The sequence below is a fragment of the Taudactylus pleione genome, unplaced genomic scaffold, assembly GCF_031769625.1.
Source record: "Taudactylus pleione unplaced genomic scaffold, aTauple2 ptg000016l, whole genome shotgun sequence".
In the NCBI taxonomy this organism is placed as follows: Eukaryota; Metazoa; Chordata; class Amphibia; order Anura; family Myobatrachidae; genus Taudactylus; species Taudactylus pleione.
In genome coordinates this window covers 34,610,093-34,631,275 of record NW_028284418.1, presented here as the reverse complement: position 1 = coordinate 34,631,275, position 21,183 = coordinate 34,610,093, and the positions used below count along the sequence as shown (strand labels likewise).

At 41.3% G+C, this 21,183-nt stretch overlaps 1 protein-coding gene across 1 annotated transcript in view; it reads left to right on the top strand.

Annotated features, from left to right (window-relative positions):
* Positions 1-21,183, top strand: part of PSD (pleckstrin and Sec7 domain containing) — a 266,492-nt gene that overhangs the window by 78,719 nt on the left and 166,590 nt on the right. The window contains exon 11 of the mRNA XM_088473556.1: positions 408-497. Coding sequence (XP_088329682.1) covers positions 408-497 — 90 coding nt within the window. The remainder of the gene's footprint in view (positions 1-407; positions 498-21,183) is intronic.

Here is a 21,183-nt window from a genome sequence, read left to right as displayed (position 1 = left end):
GGGTTACGTTGATGAGGGCATGTCACACCTGTCATATCTGCATGTGGTACTAGCAGCACTTCCATCCCTTCTGACTCCCTTTGAGTCAGGACAATCGTTCCAACTATGTGACAGTTCCCTAAAAATTGGGGCTGTCTTGCAGAAATTAGGACAGTTTAGAGATTTGGCTAATATAATTGCTACCACTTTCTCTGAATGATTTAATTTTCTGTTCAACAGACACATTGGATATAAGATTAGTGTGTTTAAAAAAGTGTTATTTGTTTTAGATCACATTCTGCATGAAATAAATGCAGTAACACGCACACAATACTAAATAGTTCACAAATATTCAATTATTTCTATTTCTGATTAAGCTAAAATAGGCTTTGTTTTTTATCGTGAATCTGTAAACTTTTCTCTTTCAGAACATCGGTAAAAGGATGTCTTGCTCAGAATTCATTGGAAACCTGGAAGGATTAAATGGAGGGAAAGACTTTCCAAGGGAACTTCTCAAGGTAAAAAGCCAGCATTGCGCTTTCTATAGTTGACATGAGAGAAATTATTTTTAGGTGAAATAATTTGTGTTTTTTACATGCTTTTGTCAATTCAAATAGAATGTTTCTTTCTGTCGTGGCTAGGAGACCATTTGATAGAGTTGTCATCAGATTTAAGGGTCCCATACATCTGCTGGCCGCTTCACTGGTTCCCCAATCTGACCGGAATCACTGGCCATCGATGATGGCCATTCCGTCTGGAAATCTGTAAAATTCTTCATGTTAAAAATTCACGATTTGCCGATCACGATCATATTTTGATTGTGATCAGCAGATCCATGAAATCCAACACATGTTAGATTTCACCGATGACCTGGCGTCTGGGGATTGGGAAATTGGCCCAATACATTGCAGATGTATGGGGCCTTTTACTTTGCTCTGGTACTGATTATTTGTTTTTCATTTGGAGTATACTTACAGATTGCTAACTGTTCATGTAATTCAATAAGGCTTACCAGATAGACTTCTCAATTATCTATATGTTTTGCAAAATGTTTGTTACTGATTACTTATTTTATGCCCCTGCGATTAAAAAAAATAAAATAAAACATGAATGATACGCAGATGCTCTAACTCAAAATTTGGTATTTATCACTTGCAAGCAATAGTCATTTGAAAAGTAAAAAACATTGATCAGACTTTTCTGCGTTGGAGTTCCCAGCTGCTGGATTTGTGACTCATCATTACACAGTTCTCATCAAGTCCCATTCTGTATTTTGTGTATAATTTACTACTTTCTAAATGTCTAACTTCTATATTTAATAAGGTCAATCTGTGTTGTTTCACTGGATGTCTGATATTGGTGCCAGTGGACATTTTAGAGAATTGGGAAGACAATAGTCACAAATAACTGAATGGTGTTAAAAACGGGTAATTCCCTTTAAAGTTCAAATAATGCTAAAGTATGTTTGCCATATGACACCCTGATGACAAGGTCTTTCCAGCCTTGAAACGTTGGCTGAATAAACATGCACTTTATGCTTTAAAACAAGTCCGGATAAGGGCCGCCTTCTTCTACCAAGGGGAGCCCTGTTTAGTATATTATTTAGTACCAGGAGTGCCCATCTACATGATTATATATATATATATATTGACACCCAAGCATTTCATTTTTGCATTTTTGCACCATTATGGGCCTGATTCAGAGATGTACGCTAATGCCAACGCTGCTGCGGATTTATACACAACTGCTGTGCAATATAATATGCAAAAGTCTCAGCCACCGGGATTTGTATTGAGACGCCCACAGGCGGCTTTGTAAACCCAAAAGACTGTGTACAAAGGCGCAGCATCATCGATAGCAGATCAGTCGATAATAGGCCTTCGTAGTAACTGTATGGTCGCGCAGAATAAACTGCGGAACCTGAGACACCGGAGCCATTTTTGCTGTGCACAGGATCAGAGTAGCAGGCTGATACATGCCCCGAACATCTTTGCGCGACATCACCCCCCCCATTGCTGTCCACAAACTGTCCCCATCTGCTAATCACTTTGTGAATAAATACTCACTGCGAGCGACGGTAATGAAACTCGATGCATGCGCAGTGTGACTCAGACGCGTGCGCAGATCACCATTATTCACACAACGGCTTAAACATCGCCATTGCGTCCATTTCTGAATCTGTCCCTATATCACCACTACAGATACACATTGCCCTTATGCTTGGTTGCCTTCATGGGGTAATTTCATGCGTTTTCCAGCTGAACTTCTCAATATAATGCATACTTGCTGACATTCAGCTCCCTCCTTCCGTGGCCAGGGGCGGGGTCACACAATCGCGTCATCATGGCCCCGTCCCCTCACAATGCCGAAAATAAAGGCATTGTGAAGCAGGGGGCGGAGCCACGATGACGCGATTCAGGCTCCCGATCCTCCGGAAAGGCTTGCCTGCCTTTCCGGAGGATCGGGAGCGGCACCCGGTATTCGGGAGAGTAGGCAAGCTTGGTATATTGTCTGTAACTGCAGTAGTATCATAAACTTTTTATTTTATTAATTTGCCATTTGATGCTCAGTTGATTGTCAGTAATTATTATATGTTTGATTATTTATAATGGAGAAATACATTTATAAGCTTCTTATCAACAGTAATAGCTCATTCGGTTCTTTTTCCAATTCACTTTCTATGGGGTCATGAAAAGACTCCATGATTTGCATGTCTACCAGATTTGTAGTGTTTAGTAGTCTATGGGTCTTTATACTTCATAATAACTTGCTTGAAAATACCTTGTGTCACGTTTCATGTTTAATACATGATTCATTAGTAATCTAGGCTACATGACATTATGCATGCACCCAAAGAATCTTACTGTCCCCCTTGTGTCATGGTGTCAGATAGTTCCAGCCCAAATGCATCATGTATGCTGTAAAAAAGTGGTACAATTATTATATAAATAACAATATATTGCACCCAAATAATTTACGTTACTTTGCACTGCACTCCATATGCAATAGTAATTAGAATTTCATGATCAGAATTGTGGTATACTTAAAACCAGCAACCAAAATGCTTCTACTGCTCTGGACAGTGAGCAGGCGTCCCAACTCTGCCAAATGTCTGGGGACAGTCCTGATGTGAGGGCTCTTTTCCACCCACAGACATGTCTGTCCCACAGGGGGAAAGTTGAGGGGTATCACCCGCTGCAGAGCACACACTTGCTACTGGTGTGCGTCAATGAACGAGTGTCGGGAGACGAGGTGAGTAAACATCACTCAGGTGTTTTATGAGCACCCCACTACCATGACACACTCACACCATGGTGTAGCCACGCCTCCTGTCCCAGTTCTTGCAGCTGAAATGTTGGGAGATAAAAACTTATAGGTTTTTTAGGTTTTGTTTCTATGGGGTTTCTTTACTAGACATAAAGCACTTTCTCATAGTACATTTAATTTATCTCAAATGTGTCTGTTTATCATCTTTGCACATCCACACATAGGTAAAGGGAGTCTGACTCCGTTATCTACGCCAATTCAATCGCAAGTGCGATCTCGCACGCAGCTGCTGTGTAAATGTCGCAGTCACCAGGATATGTATTGAGGTGCCCACCAAGGCCATAGCAAATCCAAGCAAATATGTGCACATATACACAGCCGCTGTCGCAGATCATTCCATAATCGCCCATCTAAGTAGTCCTATGGTCGCGCAGAATGTCCGTCTGGACTGAGATGTCGGAACCACTTTATCCTAGTACAGGATCGCAGTTGTATCCTGAAACACGCAGAACCGGCAACAGCAATAATGGGGCCCAGTACACTACTGCCTTTGGGGCCCACCTTCTTCGACCTTAAAGGGGAGGAGTTACTTGATAGACACATTATGTAGGGCCACAGCAAAGGCGGAACTCATTCCCCTCCAAATACAACTGATGGAATGCGGTTCCGCCCCATTCCAGCACACTTTAACATCTGGTTGGGGACCATCTGAAACTCTGGTATACCCCTAGTCCCCCCCTGTTGCCGGGCCTGGAGACACACCCTGAAAATTGTCAAGGACATGTAAATATATAGTGATTTGGAGCAAGAAAAAAAAGCTTTGCACGCCCCTGTAATCTATGGAAATCCCACATAAATGCTCCCTCCTCCACCATTGAATCTCATTATAACATAGAAAGTCCTCCTAAATCCCAACAACAAATGTAATATTTGCATGTGAATGTGATATCAGGCTCACAAAAGCACTAGCCAGGGCCATAACTAGGGTTGTGCGACCGGTGCCACTGCAATCTGCTCCAGAAGGGCACAATCTGCAATCTGTGCAGCTGACCAGGCGTCCTCCGGATGCCGGGTCAGTTCTGCATTTACCGCTGCTGCCATTCCCGCCGTTTTTGTGTGACATCACGATGACACACACTAAGGGGGCGGGGGCGGACCAGGGCCCTGGCACTAGCAGTGGTGTAGCCAGCTTCCAATATGAAGGGGAGCACAGATGGAAAAAGAGGGACCCCAGGTGTTACAAAATTGAAATTTGAACATGTATTGTAAATGAAAGCGGTGGCTGTTTTTGTTGTCATTGTTATTTTGATTCTTTTGTACTTTTAATCTTTTGTTATTTTGTACTATTTTAGGCAGCAGACTGACTTTCTCTTTGGTACAATGTTAGGGTAGCTAGACATAATAGAGAACCACATAATTCAGGTGTGGGTTTTTTTGTAGGTTACTTTAGCAAATTTGCAACAAATAAGTGGAAATAGTCTTTGGTACTTAAAACCACAATATTCCCTATACTGAGAAACACGTTCATGGCAGATCCCATTAAACCAAAAGTACAATTTGTGTATGACAGTACACAATACACATTATTTTGTCACTTTCACATGAAGAGATGCCGTTTAATTTAATGGTGTGAAAATCCGGGGGGTGGGTGTGGGGGTACGGGACAGCACAAGCCCCATTCAGTAACCAAATTATCTATAATAAAATAAAAAAGTGATACGATTAGCAGCATATAATGTTGTGCTTTACAAATGGGTATATGAAGCATAATTACCTTTGCTGGGTGATATGTGGAATAATGAGCCAGCTTGAGGTGGGGATAGGGAAAATTAACAGGTCTGGGATGAATGTGAGATATACTGTATGTATGAATGTGAGATATACTGTATGTACCAGGTCTGAGGTGCTTAGAGATATATGTAACAGGTCTGGGATGAATGAGAGATATTCAGTATGTACCAGTTCTTTGGTGCTTAGAGATATATGTAACAGATCTGGGATGAATGTGAGATATACCGTATGTACCAGGTCTGGGGTGATGAGATATATATGTAACAGGTCTGGGATGAATGTGAGATATACTGTATGTACCAGGTCTGAGGTGCTTAGAGATATATGTAACAGGTCTGGGATGAATGTGAGATATACTGTATGTACCAGGTCTGAGGTGCTTAGAGATATATGTAACAGGTCTGGGATGAATGAGAGATATTCAGTATGTACCAGTTCTTTGGTGCTTAGAGATATATGTAACAGATCTGGGATGAATGTGAGATATACCGTATGTACCAGGTCTGAGGTGCTTAGAGATATATGTAACAGGTCTGGGATGAATGAGAGATATTCAGTATGTACCAGTTCTTTGGTGCTTAGAGATATATGTAACAGATCTGGGATGAATGAGAGATATACCGTATGTACCAGGTCTGGGGTGATGAGATATATATGTAACAGATCTGGGATGAATGAGAGATATACCGTATGTACCAGGTCTGGGGTGATGAGATATATATGTAACAGGTCTGGGATGAATGTGAGATATACCGTATGTACCAGGTCTGGGGTAATGAGATATATATGTAACAGGTCTGGGATGAATGTGAGATATACCGTATGTACCAGGTCTGGGGTGATGAGAGATATATGTAACAGGTCTGGGATGAATGTGAGATATACTGTATGTACCAGGTCTGGGGTGATGAGAGATATGTGTAACAGGTCTGGGATGAATGTGAGATATACCGTATGTACCAGGTCTGGGGTGATGAGATATATATGCAACAGGTCTGGGATGAATGTGAGATATATTGTATGTACCAGGTCTGGGGTGAGATGTGAATGACAGTTACTGGGTTTGGGGTAATATGAGGAGAAATTACCGTATCTGAGATATTGGTGTATCTGCTGTAGTCCTTCCATGATACATTCGCAGGGGATACTTAATATTTGCGGAAATACCCCGAAAACTGGTGGTTTTTTAGGAATATCCGGCAAATATTAGTTGATAAATAGGCCCCAACTTTTTTTGTTTGTATAATTCAAATGACATGTTTACTCATTTAATAATTTATTTTATTTTTACATATTCTGATTTAAATTCCAAGTTTACTTCACACTGTTCTATCCTTGCTGGTCTCCAGACATCTTATCTTGAGGGCAGCAAGCTGGATGCGCTGCGCAGCAGGTCCTGGTCTCCACTTGCCTCACAAGAGCATCAGCAGCAGGTCTCCTCCTTGCAAGAGCTGTTTCTGCTCTGTTGCCTGTCAGTGCAGTCTACTCTCATCCTGAGAAGCAGGGGATGTCTGGATCTGTAGTGTACAGCCCACATATAACGCAGTTGACTGAGCAGAGGAGGTATAGCAAAATATTACACTGGGGAACAAAAGAATATTTTTTTTTTTTGCCAAGGATTTAAGATCAGTTTGAGAGTACTCGCAGGTCCTACTTTCGCATTAGATCTTTGCTATAACTGAATTGGCTCCAGTTTTCAAATTAATGAAAAATTATAAAATTCAATTATTTTCTTCATTTGACCCTACTAGTCTAGGCCTGCTTTACTTAACAGAATCAACTTCGTTTACCTTTTTTAACAACTACCCTCTTTCAACAATAACAAGAATTTGCTTTATTTGTGACAATGTAGCTGGTAGTCATATTTGAGTCAAGGAGCAATGGAGAGGACCGAGTGACGCAGTTAGCACACCTCCTGTTCCTTTGTTCGGCCCTCTCTCTGTCCCACCATGACCAATTTCCTGCTGTTTGGGCTTGTTTTGTTCAGTACGTCCTCGGCTTTTGTTGCGAGTTAGCACTGAATGTGTGAAACAAATGTTTTCGCCCTTAAAAATGAGTACTTCTCGGAGATGGTGTACTAACAACCCTGATGTGTTTGTTATATTTGTGGCAAATATAGTGTTGCAAAAGAAAGAAAAAAATACAACTGTATTCGTAAAACAAGCGTATCAGGCTTATTTTGGAGGTCACATAAGCCAGCAAGGCAAGATTTGGGTGCCTCACAAAGTTTGTAAAACCTGCGTGGAATCACGCTGCAATTGGACTAAAAGTGATCGAAAAGGACTTAATTTCGGCATACCTAGGATGTGGGTGAGCCAAAAGCTCACTTGAGTGACTGCAATTTTTGTGCTGTAAATGTGAAGCGTATGAATAGATTTAAGAAACGCAAATGGGAATGAATTCTGCAAAACAACCGATACCACATAGCGAAGATTTACCTGTACCATCATTCAGTTCTTTGTGCGAAGTTGAATGTGATGATGTGGAAATGTTAATTTCATCCAGTGCAAGTGACAACACAGATGAAAGTGAATTTGAAGAAAGTTCCTCTACTCCAAACAAATTTTCTTAAAAGGAATTAAAGGATTTAATTTGTGAATTGAATTTATCGAAAAAAGGAGCTGAGCTTTTAGCATCCAGACTTCAAGAAAAGCACTGTCTTGTGCCGGATGTTACTGTAACCTCGTATCGAAATAGAGAGCAAGCCATACTGCCATTCCTTAGCCAAGATAACAATCTTGTGTATTGCAACAATATTCCAGAACTTCTCCAGATGATGGGCTTACCAGAATATCGAGCAGAAGACTGGCGGCTCTTTTTGGATAGTTCGAAAAGGAGCTTAAAATGCGTATTACTGCACAATGGGAATAAATTTGCGTCGATTCCTATCGGTCATTCAACACAACTTAAAGAACAGTATGAAAATATCAAGTTAGTCTTAGAAAAAAATGCTTATTCCCAGCATCAGTGGTCTGTTTGTGTCAATTTAAAAATGGTAAACTTTCTTCTTGGGCAGCAAAGTGGATATATTAAGTATCATTGTCACATACGGTATGCTTATGGGCTAGTCGTGCAAAGCAAAAGCACTGGCAGCAAACCGTATGGCCTCCAAGAGAAGTTATAACTGTAGGAGAAGCCAACATCATTCATGACCTTAATTGACAGGAAAAAAAATCATACTGTCGCCTCTCTATATCAAACTGGGTTTAATGAAACAATTTGTAAAAGCATTGGACAAGTCAGGCGATTGTTTCACGTATATTTCTCGAACATTTCCATCTCTTAGTATTGAAAAATTAAATACAGGAATTTTTGACGGCCCACAGATACGGAAACTGGTGAAAGATCCAAATTTTACCACATCTATGACTGAAACCGAATCTGAAGCAAGTTATGTGTCTGTCATTCAAAATTTTCTAGGCAATCACAAGGTAGACAACTATCATGAATTAGTCCACAACATGCTAAAATGTTTCGAGAAAGTAGGTGCCAACATGAGTATTAAAGTACATTTTTTGTACAGCCATTTAGATCACTTCCCATGCAATCTAGGAGATTTAAAAGAGGAACAGGGTGAACGGTTCCAACAGGATATTCAGATAATGGAAGATATCAAGGAAGGTGGGATCGTCACATGATGGCCGATTACTTTTGGAGTCTGCAGAGGGAATGACCGCAACAAGAATACAAAAGAAAATCCTACAAAAAACGGTTCTCTTGGCTTCCTAACGCTTCTGTATGTAATTATCCTGTGTCTTTTTATAACATTTTACGAATCAAATTTAATCAAAATAAAAAAAATATCTTTTTAACTATTTTTAACATTGTTTAATTAAATTTTTCATAAATATTAAAGACATCGGCATATCTCAAAAACTAGAGCCAATTGAAAAATAAGCATGGCATGTTCATGATCAGGAGCACAAAATTAATCGAAATCGATTGACTGACTGTTCCCCAGTGTTATACATCGGGGGCATTAAGTGAGGAGCCGCAGATGATTGTTATAATTAACTTCTCCTCTATAATGCCGATGTCCGGGATTCACCTTTGGTACCATCTTAAAATTTCCGGATTGTCCGTACAAAACCTGGATGGGTGGCAAAGCTAGTAGGCACCATGTGCAAGAGTTTTTCAGCACCTCCCCTGACTGCACCACTGTGCCCAATCCCCTATTTAACAGGAAATTTACCTATTGTCCCACCTTCTTACAGAAGATGTAACATGTTGCATCACCAAGTATTCTGCTATCTTGGCACCACGTCTTATACTGAAGCAAAAATAGATGCATGATATAAATTGTCATTGTTTCACAAATTAATTTCAATGTATGTGATCAGTAAATAAATACATGCTGATATCCATCAATGTGCTGCATTCTGTTATACAATGAATAAATTGTGTTTGTCCAAAAAGGCGAGACGAGGAACCATTTTTCCACTTGAAAAAATCATCATTTAAACATGCAGATACATTTATTGCATTTTCAATATTTCTGAAATGTATAATTTTAAATTATTGTGCAAGTCAGAGGAATATCTTTTTTTGGCTCAGTTATAAGGCAAACATGGTACTATGAGTGTTTCGCTGTTTTGAGCCACAATTATAAAGCTTTGCATAGGCCAGTATAGAGAATAGCTACTATTAACAGCCTGAGTAATACCAAATAATGGCATGTTGCCCGAATCTTAAAACTGCTCTTTTCTGCTGCCACAACTAGCCTGTTTTGTACGTCTGTAAGAGCCGTGTTTCTTTCTCTTTAAAAGCCGTGTTTCTTTCTCTTTAAAAGTAACATGTTATTGATTTGTAACGCATGCAAATCCTAGACAGTTTTGTCACTTCAAAGCTCCATAATTGTTCTGTCATTCACCATGTGCACATACGCATAATTCAGTATAGAAACAGCTTTCTTGTCAAGCATACTAAATAACTTTTAATTCTAGAAACACATTTTGTGTTTGTTTATAATGCTCTTGTCTTTTCATTCCTGCTACTGTGCATGTTACTCTCCCTCCGCAGTGCAGCAGAATTACTTTTGTTTAATTTATTGTTTTCTATATAAGCACCCATCATTATGTTCTATATAAGCACCCATCATTATGTTCTATATAAGCACCCATCATTATGTTCTATATAAGCACCCATCAAGCTCTTTCAGCATATCTGCCTGCGTGATGTGGTTAGCTGAATGCACACATTTATATGTATTTATGATGCGCAATTTTAGCGAAAGGTAATTGTGAAATGTGTATGCACATAGCACTTCGGCACGGCAGGTATTCACGAATTCCAGAAAGGCTTTCTTGGGTCCCCATTGCTGGCAATGAGGACTTTTTCAGTAATGGCAGCTAAACATGATGTTATGACTTAAACTGAAACGGCTGCAAGTTCTTTAAAAATAGTAATTGCAAGACATTCCCTATTCCGGAGTATGGGGAAACGAGAGCAAACAGGAATTGGGGACTGCCCAAGAAAGCATTGATTTTCTCGGCAGAAGCCCCCTTGATAAATTGCGCTAACCCATGGATGATAGAGCTGTTGGAAACATCTCTACTTTCCTTATTTACATCCATGCAACCCATATATTAGTGAACTAGTATTGGCCAAATATAACATGTAAACTGGATTAGATCAATTCTGGAACGACTATTTGTGATGACACTGCACAAGAACACCAATTGTGGTTACCCATGGTTATCTTCCATTCACGTCTACCAACATAATAAATAATGATTCAATCAATTTTCGTGGCTGGTTTTTGGCAACACACTTTGTTATATGGGGCAATTGCTGAATCTGTTGCAACGTTAATGACCTTATGGCGAAAGTTGTAAAAATAAAATGTCTCCTTGTATAAGAAATGTACTAAGCAGGAACTTTTTAGTATATTTTATTTTTATATAACAATAGACTGTGCCCACTTTGTTTTAAAATATCTTCTGTTTTTTAAGAACATAATAAGTTTTCCATGTTGTCTTTATTAATGTCCCCTTTGTTGTAGTGCGGAGTAATAAATTGTTACCTACCATCCTCACCTTTTCTTGGACCTTTGTAATCCTTAAGGAGACAAAGGAAGAAAATAAAACTACTTCTACAAAGACAAAATAAAATGCTCCCAAAGAGCATGAAATTAGTTTAAGATGGCCATCTTATAGATCGGCAACTGATCAGGAACAATCTCATATCTCTGATGAATAAGTACAAAGGCCTGACACTGAAGAAGGCGGCTTATTTATTGTTACTAAAGTTAGAAGTGCCTACAGGTTGAGTAATTTTGCCTCTCACAACTATCTCTTCTATGCGGCGGGTTTTGTCCTTTATCCGGTGGTTAGACAAAGCACAGATTTATAAATGTAGCGCTTTGTATTTTATCCATTGAATAAATCAGGACAGTGATGTTGGTACTTTGTAAAACTGCACTTTTGGTTCAGTTTTGGCTTTAGTAAATTCTTCAGATTAAAAACCACCAAGAAAACCCACAATAGCTTGGTTTCTACAAGCTTAATTTTAGCAAATTTCTCCCAATGTCTTTATATATCTGTGTGTTAGTGTGAGTTTGTTAGGCTTGTCGCAAGATCAGGGTAAGGGTGCCGACTCATGGGGTAAATGGTTATACTTGCCATTCAGCAGCCAAGTAGCAGTACATAAGTCCAGGGCCTTGGTACTAGTAACTACAGCTAGTTTTATTAGCAGCACAGAAATAAACAAAACCTAAAAGTAAATCCTGGCCTGTCCGGCTCTCGCTAAACAAAACAATTTCCTATCTCAGAATGCAGGGACCTAACGTTCCCCTAACAAAACAGTAATCTCAGTGTCTCTCAACAGGCCTCTGACCTGTTCCCCAGGCAGTAAGAGACTAAAGTTGGGTACACACTGACAGATACATTGGCTGATAAATTGATCATCCAGTGTATCTGCTGCCTGTTGGGAAGTGTGTACCCGCGATATGTCGGTGAACGTCGGCGTTCATCGACATATCGCATTGGCTGTGCTGGACAGATATGTCTGCAGACATATCTGTCCATCGGCATGTGTGTACGGGCTCTGCAGACCACCCGTACACACACAGCGGCAGCTGCGAGGAGGGGGGCGGGAAATGTCCCTGGCCCACCGGGACACGTCCCCTGGTCGCTGGGACCCGCAGCAAGACACAGATGATGGCCGTTCAGTGTGTATGAACGACCATCATCTGCAGATATATCTGTCAGGTGTGTACCCACCTTAACTAAAGAGACTGACACACACTTTATCAGCCTATCACAGGTGGTCTGGCAATGAAGACTGCTAATCAGCCTCTGTCTACCAGACATAAGCTAAAAACCTGGGGCATATATTTATCCCCTTGACAACCTTTCCAGTGTTTTTGTAAAAGGCTATTGTTTTGGTAAATTCACTGAAATAGTGATTCAATTACAATACCAATTCAGCAATGACTCACATTGCAATTATCTATAGCAAATAGCTGAATTTTGATTGACTCATCTTCACTTTGATGGCATAAGATGTGAATTGTATATTAGTTAAATGTATAAAATTTTTTGGATAATTCTTGTAAGGCATATCTTCTTTTCTGTAAATCTTTTCATTAAAGAAAAAAGTCTTCTAACTTAGATTTATAATTCATTACCACTAAGGGCCATATCCAATTAGCCGCGGTAAATTACTGCGGCTAATTAGCTCGCTCGGGGCTATCCAATTAGCCCCGTAGTTGGCATGATGACGGCACCTATCGGGGGGGGTTTCGGGACCTGATGTGCCCCGCAAAATAATCCACGATAAGTGCACTTTTTTCGCCCAGAAAAAGGCGAGAACACATAGGGCCGCGAGCTTGTCGTGGCTCTTATGTGTTAACGGGCGAACTATCCTATTAATTTGCCCGAATTAATAGGATAGGGATGAAAAAAATATTGCCGAAAATACGGGATTATCAGCGAAAAATCCACGTTTTTCGCCGATCGCAGGGATAAATTAGCGATCGAACAGTGTTTGGGGCTAATTGGATATGGCTCTTAATCTTAACACTATCTATGGTTTGGGCACAGACAGTGAAATCTTTCACAGATTATTACTTTTATGGGGAGACCACATAGTCCCAGAGTCTGGCTGACTGCACCTAAACCCATACTTGCCTACTTTTGAAAAAGCATTTCAGGGAGATTGTGAAAGCAGCACCTAAGAGCGCAGCGGTAAAGTGGACTGTACTGTTACATCTGAGAGGCGTGTCAAACTGACTTACATCCAAATGGAAACGAGCCCCAAAGCAGTTAGTAAGATCTGCTGGTTGATGGAAACACACTGATACTTTTCAGAAAATGCATGTAGCCATAGGGATCATTGTGCCTTATAACCAATGCAATTAAATGATTCCAATGATCCCATTTGAATCTATATATCTCTGTTTTTTTTTTGTTATGTAACAGCTTCATAATGGGGTTAAGGTGCAGTCAGGGAGATTGCTAGACTCTTCAGGGAGGCAGGGAGATTGCTACTTTTTCAGGGAGTCTCTGACAATGAGGGAGAGTGGGCAAGTATGCCTAAACCATCAATTATGGTTTTTTGTTTCAGTAACGTATTTTTTTTTCGACCATATTTATAAAAAATAATCTGTAGTCACCTACAGAAAGAAGCTGGGATCAGTAATACTGCCGACATCCAATGGGAAGCCACCGATGTGTCTTTCAATGCAAACCATTAAATGTGCTGGTGCTGCTAGGAAGGTGTGAAGGGTTGCAGGAAGGTGAGGAATAGTGGAGTCATAGCAACAGGACAGCAGGGAATCCAATGCAACAACTGGAAAGGTTAGGTCTAGGAACAGAAGCATATCTGCAGACATCACAATTACAACATGGAATAACGGAAAAGTTTGTCAAAAGTACCCTTGGCATGAACACACACACAATTTGTAGACTCGCAGCAGTGTTAATATTTTCAGTTATAGACACATTACAGCTGTTTTGTTGGCTGTAACAAAAGATGTGGTGTTTAAAGGGTCTTGTTCAGTGGTATGTGCAGTTAAAAAGGCTAACCTGGGTATCAATGGGTATCAGGGCATTTGGCATCTTCTGGAGATCCTTGCCTGATGAGGGTGAGGGAATGTTGCTATTGGTTCTCCTGTCATCTCAGGTTAATTCACACATTTATTAGAGTGTCAATTATATCACGTCCCTGGTGATATATCCTGTAATGGGAAGCCTTTTATTTTGACAATGAGATGTTGAGGTGGAGGCTAACACAGGGCATTGGGGGATATTATTGAGACTAACAGCACCTTTAAGGTTAGATTACAGTGGGTAGAGACAAGTGAAGGGAAGGCCAGGGAGGAGGGGGGTGTAGAAGTCTAGGGTGGAAATGATAAGTGTATAAATGAGAGTTTTTGGTGGCATAGATTGTGAAAAGGGTCTGTTTCTAGAAATAGAAGTTGTAAGATTGTATCTGCACTTGCAGCAGCCCAGGGGCATATCTATAATGGGTGCAGGGTGTGCGGTGCACATGGGCCCCTGGGTCCAGGGGGGGCCCGCATCGCACACCCTGCACCCATATTATCTAATACTTACCTCTCCAAGGTCCCGTGTCTGGTGTCTCAGGCCTGCACAAAATGCCAGAAAATGGAAATTTTTCTGGCATTTTGCACATGCGCAGTGAGGAAATCGCTGAGAATATGGCGACTGCGCCATTTCCCTGGCCATCTATACATGCGCAGTAGACTCTGGACACACTCTAGTGCCCAGAGTCTACTGATGCTTTAGTCTGCTGTCGGCCGCAGGGGAGAGAGGAGGGGACCCCGGACAGGGAGTGAACACGGGCCCCCTCCTCTCTTGATATGCCCCTGCTCCCTCCCCATGCTAGGTGCAAGAGATCCGTCTGGAACTGCCGTTATCACAAGGAACTATTGATACACGCCCATGACATCATTCCCATGGCTGACACTCCCACAAGTCAGGGTGGTTACGTGTGATCACATTGTTCCTGCCCTGAAACACCCTATTTCACGGAAAGACAGATTGGCCAAGTATATGATGGACATATTGAAAAGTGCATAAATCCGCTTCTTAGGCACATCTCAGGGGTTAGACATTAATTAGCAGAGATGGTCTTCAGGTTACAGCTTTTCACAATTTAGCATCTTGGCCCCACAGGCGATGCAGCCCAAGCACAGATTACCTATTCACTTTTGAGATCTAATGACCACAGGAGCGTGAAACTGATTTGGACATCCTTAACTCAGGATATATGGATTGCCTACTACAGATATTTGGATCCTGGGTAGCCATTGCACCAGGCATATGGGCTTTTGCTCTCCGAGAGCACACCAAGTAAGGGATATTGAGCAATTTCTGTTGACTGTGAGGCACAATTTTTGTTTTGTTTTGTGTCAGCAGTTAAACAGAACAGGTCACACATAACTTAATTGTATTAGTACAGTAAGTTGTAATATGGGTGTAATAAGTCTGCTTTGGGTGTGTAGGTGCCGGGCGGTATTATGTGCTGTTCAGAGGTGAGAGTCCATCAGACTTCAGACAGATCTCTTGCACCAAGTACAGTATACGGCTGGTGCTAATGATGACAATGGCTACTTTCACTAGCAGATGGATGGGACGGTGTGGTTGCATAGATGCGGTAAACTCTAAGATCAGCATTTATTTTGAAGCACAGATTGCTGCTGCCATTGCAGTCGCTTTATGCGCAACTGAGGCAGCCCCATAGGGGTAAATTTACTAAAGGTTAATTTAGATTAATTTCAGGCTTTCCAGACGCAAAATCTGCATATTTATCATCCGTAGTGTTTTAGTTTCAATTGAAGTTAAAACCCTACGGATGATACATATGCGGATTTTGCGTTCGGAAAGCCCATCGATATTGATCGATTTTAAATCTATCTAATTGATCTTTAGTAAATTTATCCCATAGTCTCCGATGATCCAAATCTCAATCAGATGCACCCACACTGCTGAGCTCCACTGGCCATCCTATCATCCTACAGCACTGCCCTTTCATATGCCAGTCAAACATACTTCATGTCTCAAATATCTAAACCATTTTTAACCCCCACCCTATTGCCACCTTCAACATGCTTCTCTGTCAACCCACATTGACGTAGACGTTAGATTGATAACCAGTATGTCGACATACAGTTAGATTGACATGATTAAATGTCTACAAATTCAGAATGAAGGCATTTAACATGTCGATACGTAAAATGCTGACATTTTGATTGTGTTAACATTTTAACGATGTCAACCTAACTGAATGTCGACATTCTGAATGTCGACCATTAATACCACAACCCTACCACCCTATTTATCTCCTTCAATTTGCATTGAAACCTTTTGGGTGACTAGATCTTCACCACTTTCTTTCTCTCCTCTCACTCCATTCCCAAATACTATATTAATATACACCATATCTTCTGTATTATAAAAGGTTTTATTATTTAAATCTAAACTAACAGTACATATATTTTTTTACTATCAAAAGCAATGTTAACAAACGTTTCTTGTGCTTATGACCTGGTGTAAGTGTATCTGGATGTATCTGCGCCTCACGTAAACCTTGCTCATATGCAGGGCCGGATTATAGGGGGGGACAACAGGGGCGGTCGTCCCGGGGCCCCCACACCTAAAGGACCCCACACAACAGCAGCAGCTGCACAAGAGCAGGCACCGTTATTAAGCCCCGCCCACCTCACGATTCGCGGGTCAATCAGCTAGAGGTGGAGCCAGTATGATGCATATCCATTACAATTGTGTCATTTGGCTACCCCTTTACGATTGACCAGCGAATCGCGGCCCAAGCCGCGAGGGGGTTGGAGCTTAATAACATGCTGCCTTCCTGCCAGGTCCCCTCCCCATCCACAATCTGCAGTGCATGTGTGTGTGAAATGTGTGTGTGTATGCATGTATGTTTGTGTGTAATGTAAAGTATGTGTGACACATGCATGTGTGGTGTATATATGTGTTTTTCTGTGTGAATGTATGTATGTGTGTGTAAGTATATAAATATATATGTGTGGTGTATGTGTATATATAAATAGATACAACTATATATTGATAGGGGCCCCCACAAAGTTGTTGCCCCAGGGCCCCCTCAAACCTTAATCCTCATATGCTACTTGTGCAGAGCTTGGCACATCTTGCATTGCCTATGTCTCAACAGGAACTGCTATGTAATGCCGGCAGCTGATTAGCCGCCGGATGACATACAGACGCCAGAAGACCAAAGGCTCTACATCCCGACTGGGGCTGGTAAGTACCCTAACCCTCCCTTAGTGGTGCCTAACCCTAACCTTCCCCCGGTGGTGCCTAACCCTAACCGCCCCTTTCCACACCCTAAACCTAACCCTCCGGGAGGGTGCCTAACCCTAACCCCAACCCCCTTCCCATAGCCTAACCCTCCCTGGGGGGATGCCTAACCCTAAACTCCCCTCCCCCGGGGGTCCCTAAACCTAGACGGCTAACGCTAACCTGTCCCCGCTTACCTTCATTCGGGATGCCAGCTGCCGGGCTCTTGGCGTCGGGATAAGCATTGGTATTTCGATGCCTATCTTTAATCCCAAGTGGGGCTTCCACTGTCGGGATTCTGGCGGACGGCATTCCGGACGTCGGTAACATAACTACATCCCGTCGCAGCATATGGGCATAAATGGCAGCTTAATATTTGAGCACCTTCTGCATGCGGCTGACTCTTCGCCGGGACCCAGTACATCTGGTCAAGAGATGCTGATTTGCAGCCTTTGTATTTAGTACACCTGTCTAGTCTGTCAATTTAGATTTTTCTATATATTTTTTTTAGATCAATCTTCTTTGTTTGAATAAGAAAAGACTAATCAAGCAATACATTTTATGTGTATTTGTTTTTTTTTTTAGACATATTATTACTGCTTGAGAGATCATTTTGGTGTCCAATCTTAGCAAGAGGCTTTGATGTGTGTCATGGGTGGAGTGCATGATAACAAATTTGTGTTCAGTTATTGGTTGTTTGAATATGGAAGCATGGGTAAATGAAAGCTATTTCTGCTATTGTTTCAAACTAAATGCATCAGTTAAAGGCAGCAGAAATGATAGTAACCCTAATTTGCAAATACAAATCAACCGAGGACTGTAAATATCAGAAAACAAAAGGATGGTTTAGAGTTTACCTTTTGAAATTACTGATCAGAAGTAAAAAAAAAGAAACTTAACTAGTTAACAGAAAAAAATTAAATATCCATGTTCCTGAAATTTCATTATCAAAAAAAAGTTTGTATCAAGGCAACATCTGTTGGAAATGATATGTGTCCAAGTGTTGATATTCCAGAGTTACATAGGCACACACTAGCAGGCTACTCAAACTATGAACAGCCCAGTTACTTAACCAGTGGTATTGGAGTGGTGCTTGAGTGAAGCGAGGTTGTATACAATTCATCAGCTTGTTAGAGTATGCTGCAAACATGTAGTGGTGTAGGGATTTGTAACAGCGTTATATACAGTAATTAACCAGGTCTCTCTTAGGAGCTAAGTAGGAGACTTCTGTCTCTCACCTTGTCACTCTACACAGTACACAGTAAAGACAAAATGGTCCCTGCACATGAACAGTACTAATCTCAGTGGCCATCATGGAACAGGGCATGAAGTCTTACTGGAGGGATAGGAAGACTGGAGTAGGTTACTCCTCTTTCCACAACCCCCAACATCACTACAAGCTCCTCCATGTTACACAAACCTTTAATATCAGCTTTTCTGTAGCAGCCTGTAGAAGAAACTGGGTTAAACACATGAAAAGGCATCAACATATATCATATAACTTTAGCTTGGCCTTCTTGGAATATATATTAGCAAAAGTTCCTTCACTGACTGCATGAACCATAGCAACAGTCTATCGACTCACTAACTTGGGACTGCTGCAACTTGATGCTTTTCACGCTTGTGGTTTTAATATATTGCAAAGTCTCTTTGCCTATCTTGGATTGCCATTCACACCAGTCACACTTTGTATTCGACTTTTGAATATCTTGAGGCTCACTGACTGCAATGTTTGCAAACTCCTCAGGTGGCTTGCCAATAACTGATCTTGCACAAGACCTTTTCTGTGGTTGAACCTCCGCGCTGATGGTCTCTGACTTGGATATATCTTCAACTACTGGCATCCCAGAAAAGTTGGAAGGTGATACGCAGAGCAAGTATGTGTCACTGGGACACATACTTGCTCTGTGTATCACCTTCCAACTTTTCTTCAATTTGTGTTGTTTCTTTATAGATGATATCTGGACTTGACAAGCTTTCTGGTATTTGGATTCCACAATCTGTAACCTTTGCCCTCATGGCAATAGCCAAGCATGATTCACTTTACTGACATTTAATCCCGCTTTCATCTTTTCTCCTTTTGTGTATGCACATAGGCTGTACCTTCAAAACTTCTGAAATGTCTTACACTTTTCTCTTTGATCACGCTTCAATATGTGTTATTTACTTTAGGGAGACTGTTGGAGAACAGTTCTTGAGATAAACTGCTGTGCACACGGCTATAGCCCAGAATTGCTTTTTTAGGCCTGCATCCTTTAGCATGCATCTTGCTGTCTCTCTTCTAGTATACAGTTTGCTTGTTCACTGACACCATTTTGATCAGGAGTATAGGCAATGGTCAATTGATGCCCCATTCCATATTATCTTAAGAATTGTTCCACCTGTCTGTTGAGATATTCTGCACTGTTATCAGATCTCAGAATGTTGAGTCTGTAACCTGTTTGATTCTCTAAGTTATCTATAAACGACACAAAGCATATGTATCGTTTCACAGACTTTACTTCCATTGAAGCACACACATCTGAATGTTGCTCTGCAATACAGCTCTCACATACAGGTTTCTCTGCATTAGTCAAGGACATTCGGGTGACCATCCTGCTCTATTGCTTCTGAACACTGTCGTGTCGAAGGTGACCATATTTTCTATGCCATAGTTCCAGTGACTATGACTCACTTGTCGTCATTGCGTAACAGTACAGTGCTCTGTGTCAAGGATGTACAATTGCTGACACCTTGTGCCTGTAGCTATGACGGCCCTTCTTCTGATTCTCATAATGCACTTTCCTTTCCGAGTTTTAAAAACGTGCAAGTTTGCTGCTAGAAACATGTGAGTTTGCAATCGTCGTATGTAATAGAGTGCGAGAACATGTAAACTCGCATGAAAATCGCATCAAACGTTCTCGCTCTGGGAAAACACCCCATCTAGATGTTGCCCATGTTAAATATACGACTCGCACAATTTAATAGGGTGCAAGTTGTAAACTCACACAAACCTAGTAAAAAAAAGACTTGCAAAAAAAATACTTCTTTTAAGTTTAAGGCTAGTGAGCTTAGCCTCAGCATCTGTGTGTTCAGCAGAAGCCTACACAGATCAGTAAGATACGTGCAGACTTCAGTGTAAGTGAATGATAGTGTTAAAAAAAAGGAAAAGCATAACCAGCATCGGGCTCTGTGAGCCTGTCCTGGTTGTGAAAATGCAGGGGTGGGGGGGAAATGTAGGGGTCCCCCATATATTCATCAACCAGCACCAGGGTTTGTGAGCCTGTCATGGTTGTGGAAATATGGGGGGACAAAATGAGTAGGGGTCCCCTGTATTATCCACAACCTGCACCGGACTCTAACCAGCAGGGGTGTAATGCCACAGCAGTAGGACACACAACAGGGTCCCCCTGCCAAAGCAATCACAACCCCACTCTAGTCAGCCCAGACCGTGGATTCCTTGGGAAGTGGGAAACCCCCCAATGAAGGGGTCCCTGCCTCCCCCGAGCAGATAGTACAGGGCTGTAATCCTGATCCCTGGGCGGTGTGTGCGGAGTTGATTGTGTCAAAAATAGAAATATTGTCCTTTACAGGGCGACTAAAGATCCCAGCAAGCCTGTCCCGCATGCTGGCACTTGGAAAACCACAAGTGCCAACAAGCCAGGGCATTAAGGGCCTGCTGGGACCTCTACTCCTCCTGTAAATTAAATATTAAAATAGACAATACACACTCACCAAGTGTTGTAATATTTTAGTACACACACACAGTAAATACTTACCTTTATTACATGGCGCCAGTCGGTACTCTTCTCCAAGTAGCATCCTTGGTCTTTGCCAAAAAAAAAAAAAAAAAACATAGTCGCCAACTCCTTGGTTCAGGTCCTATGTG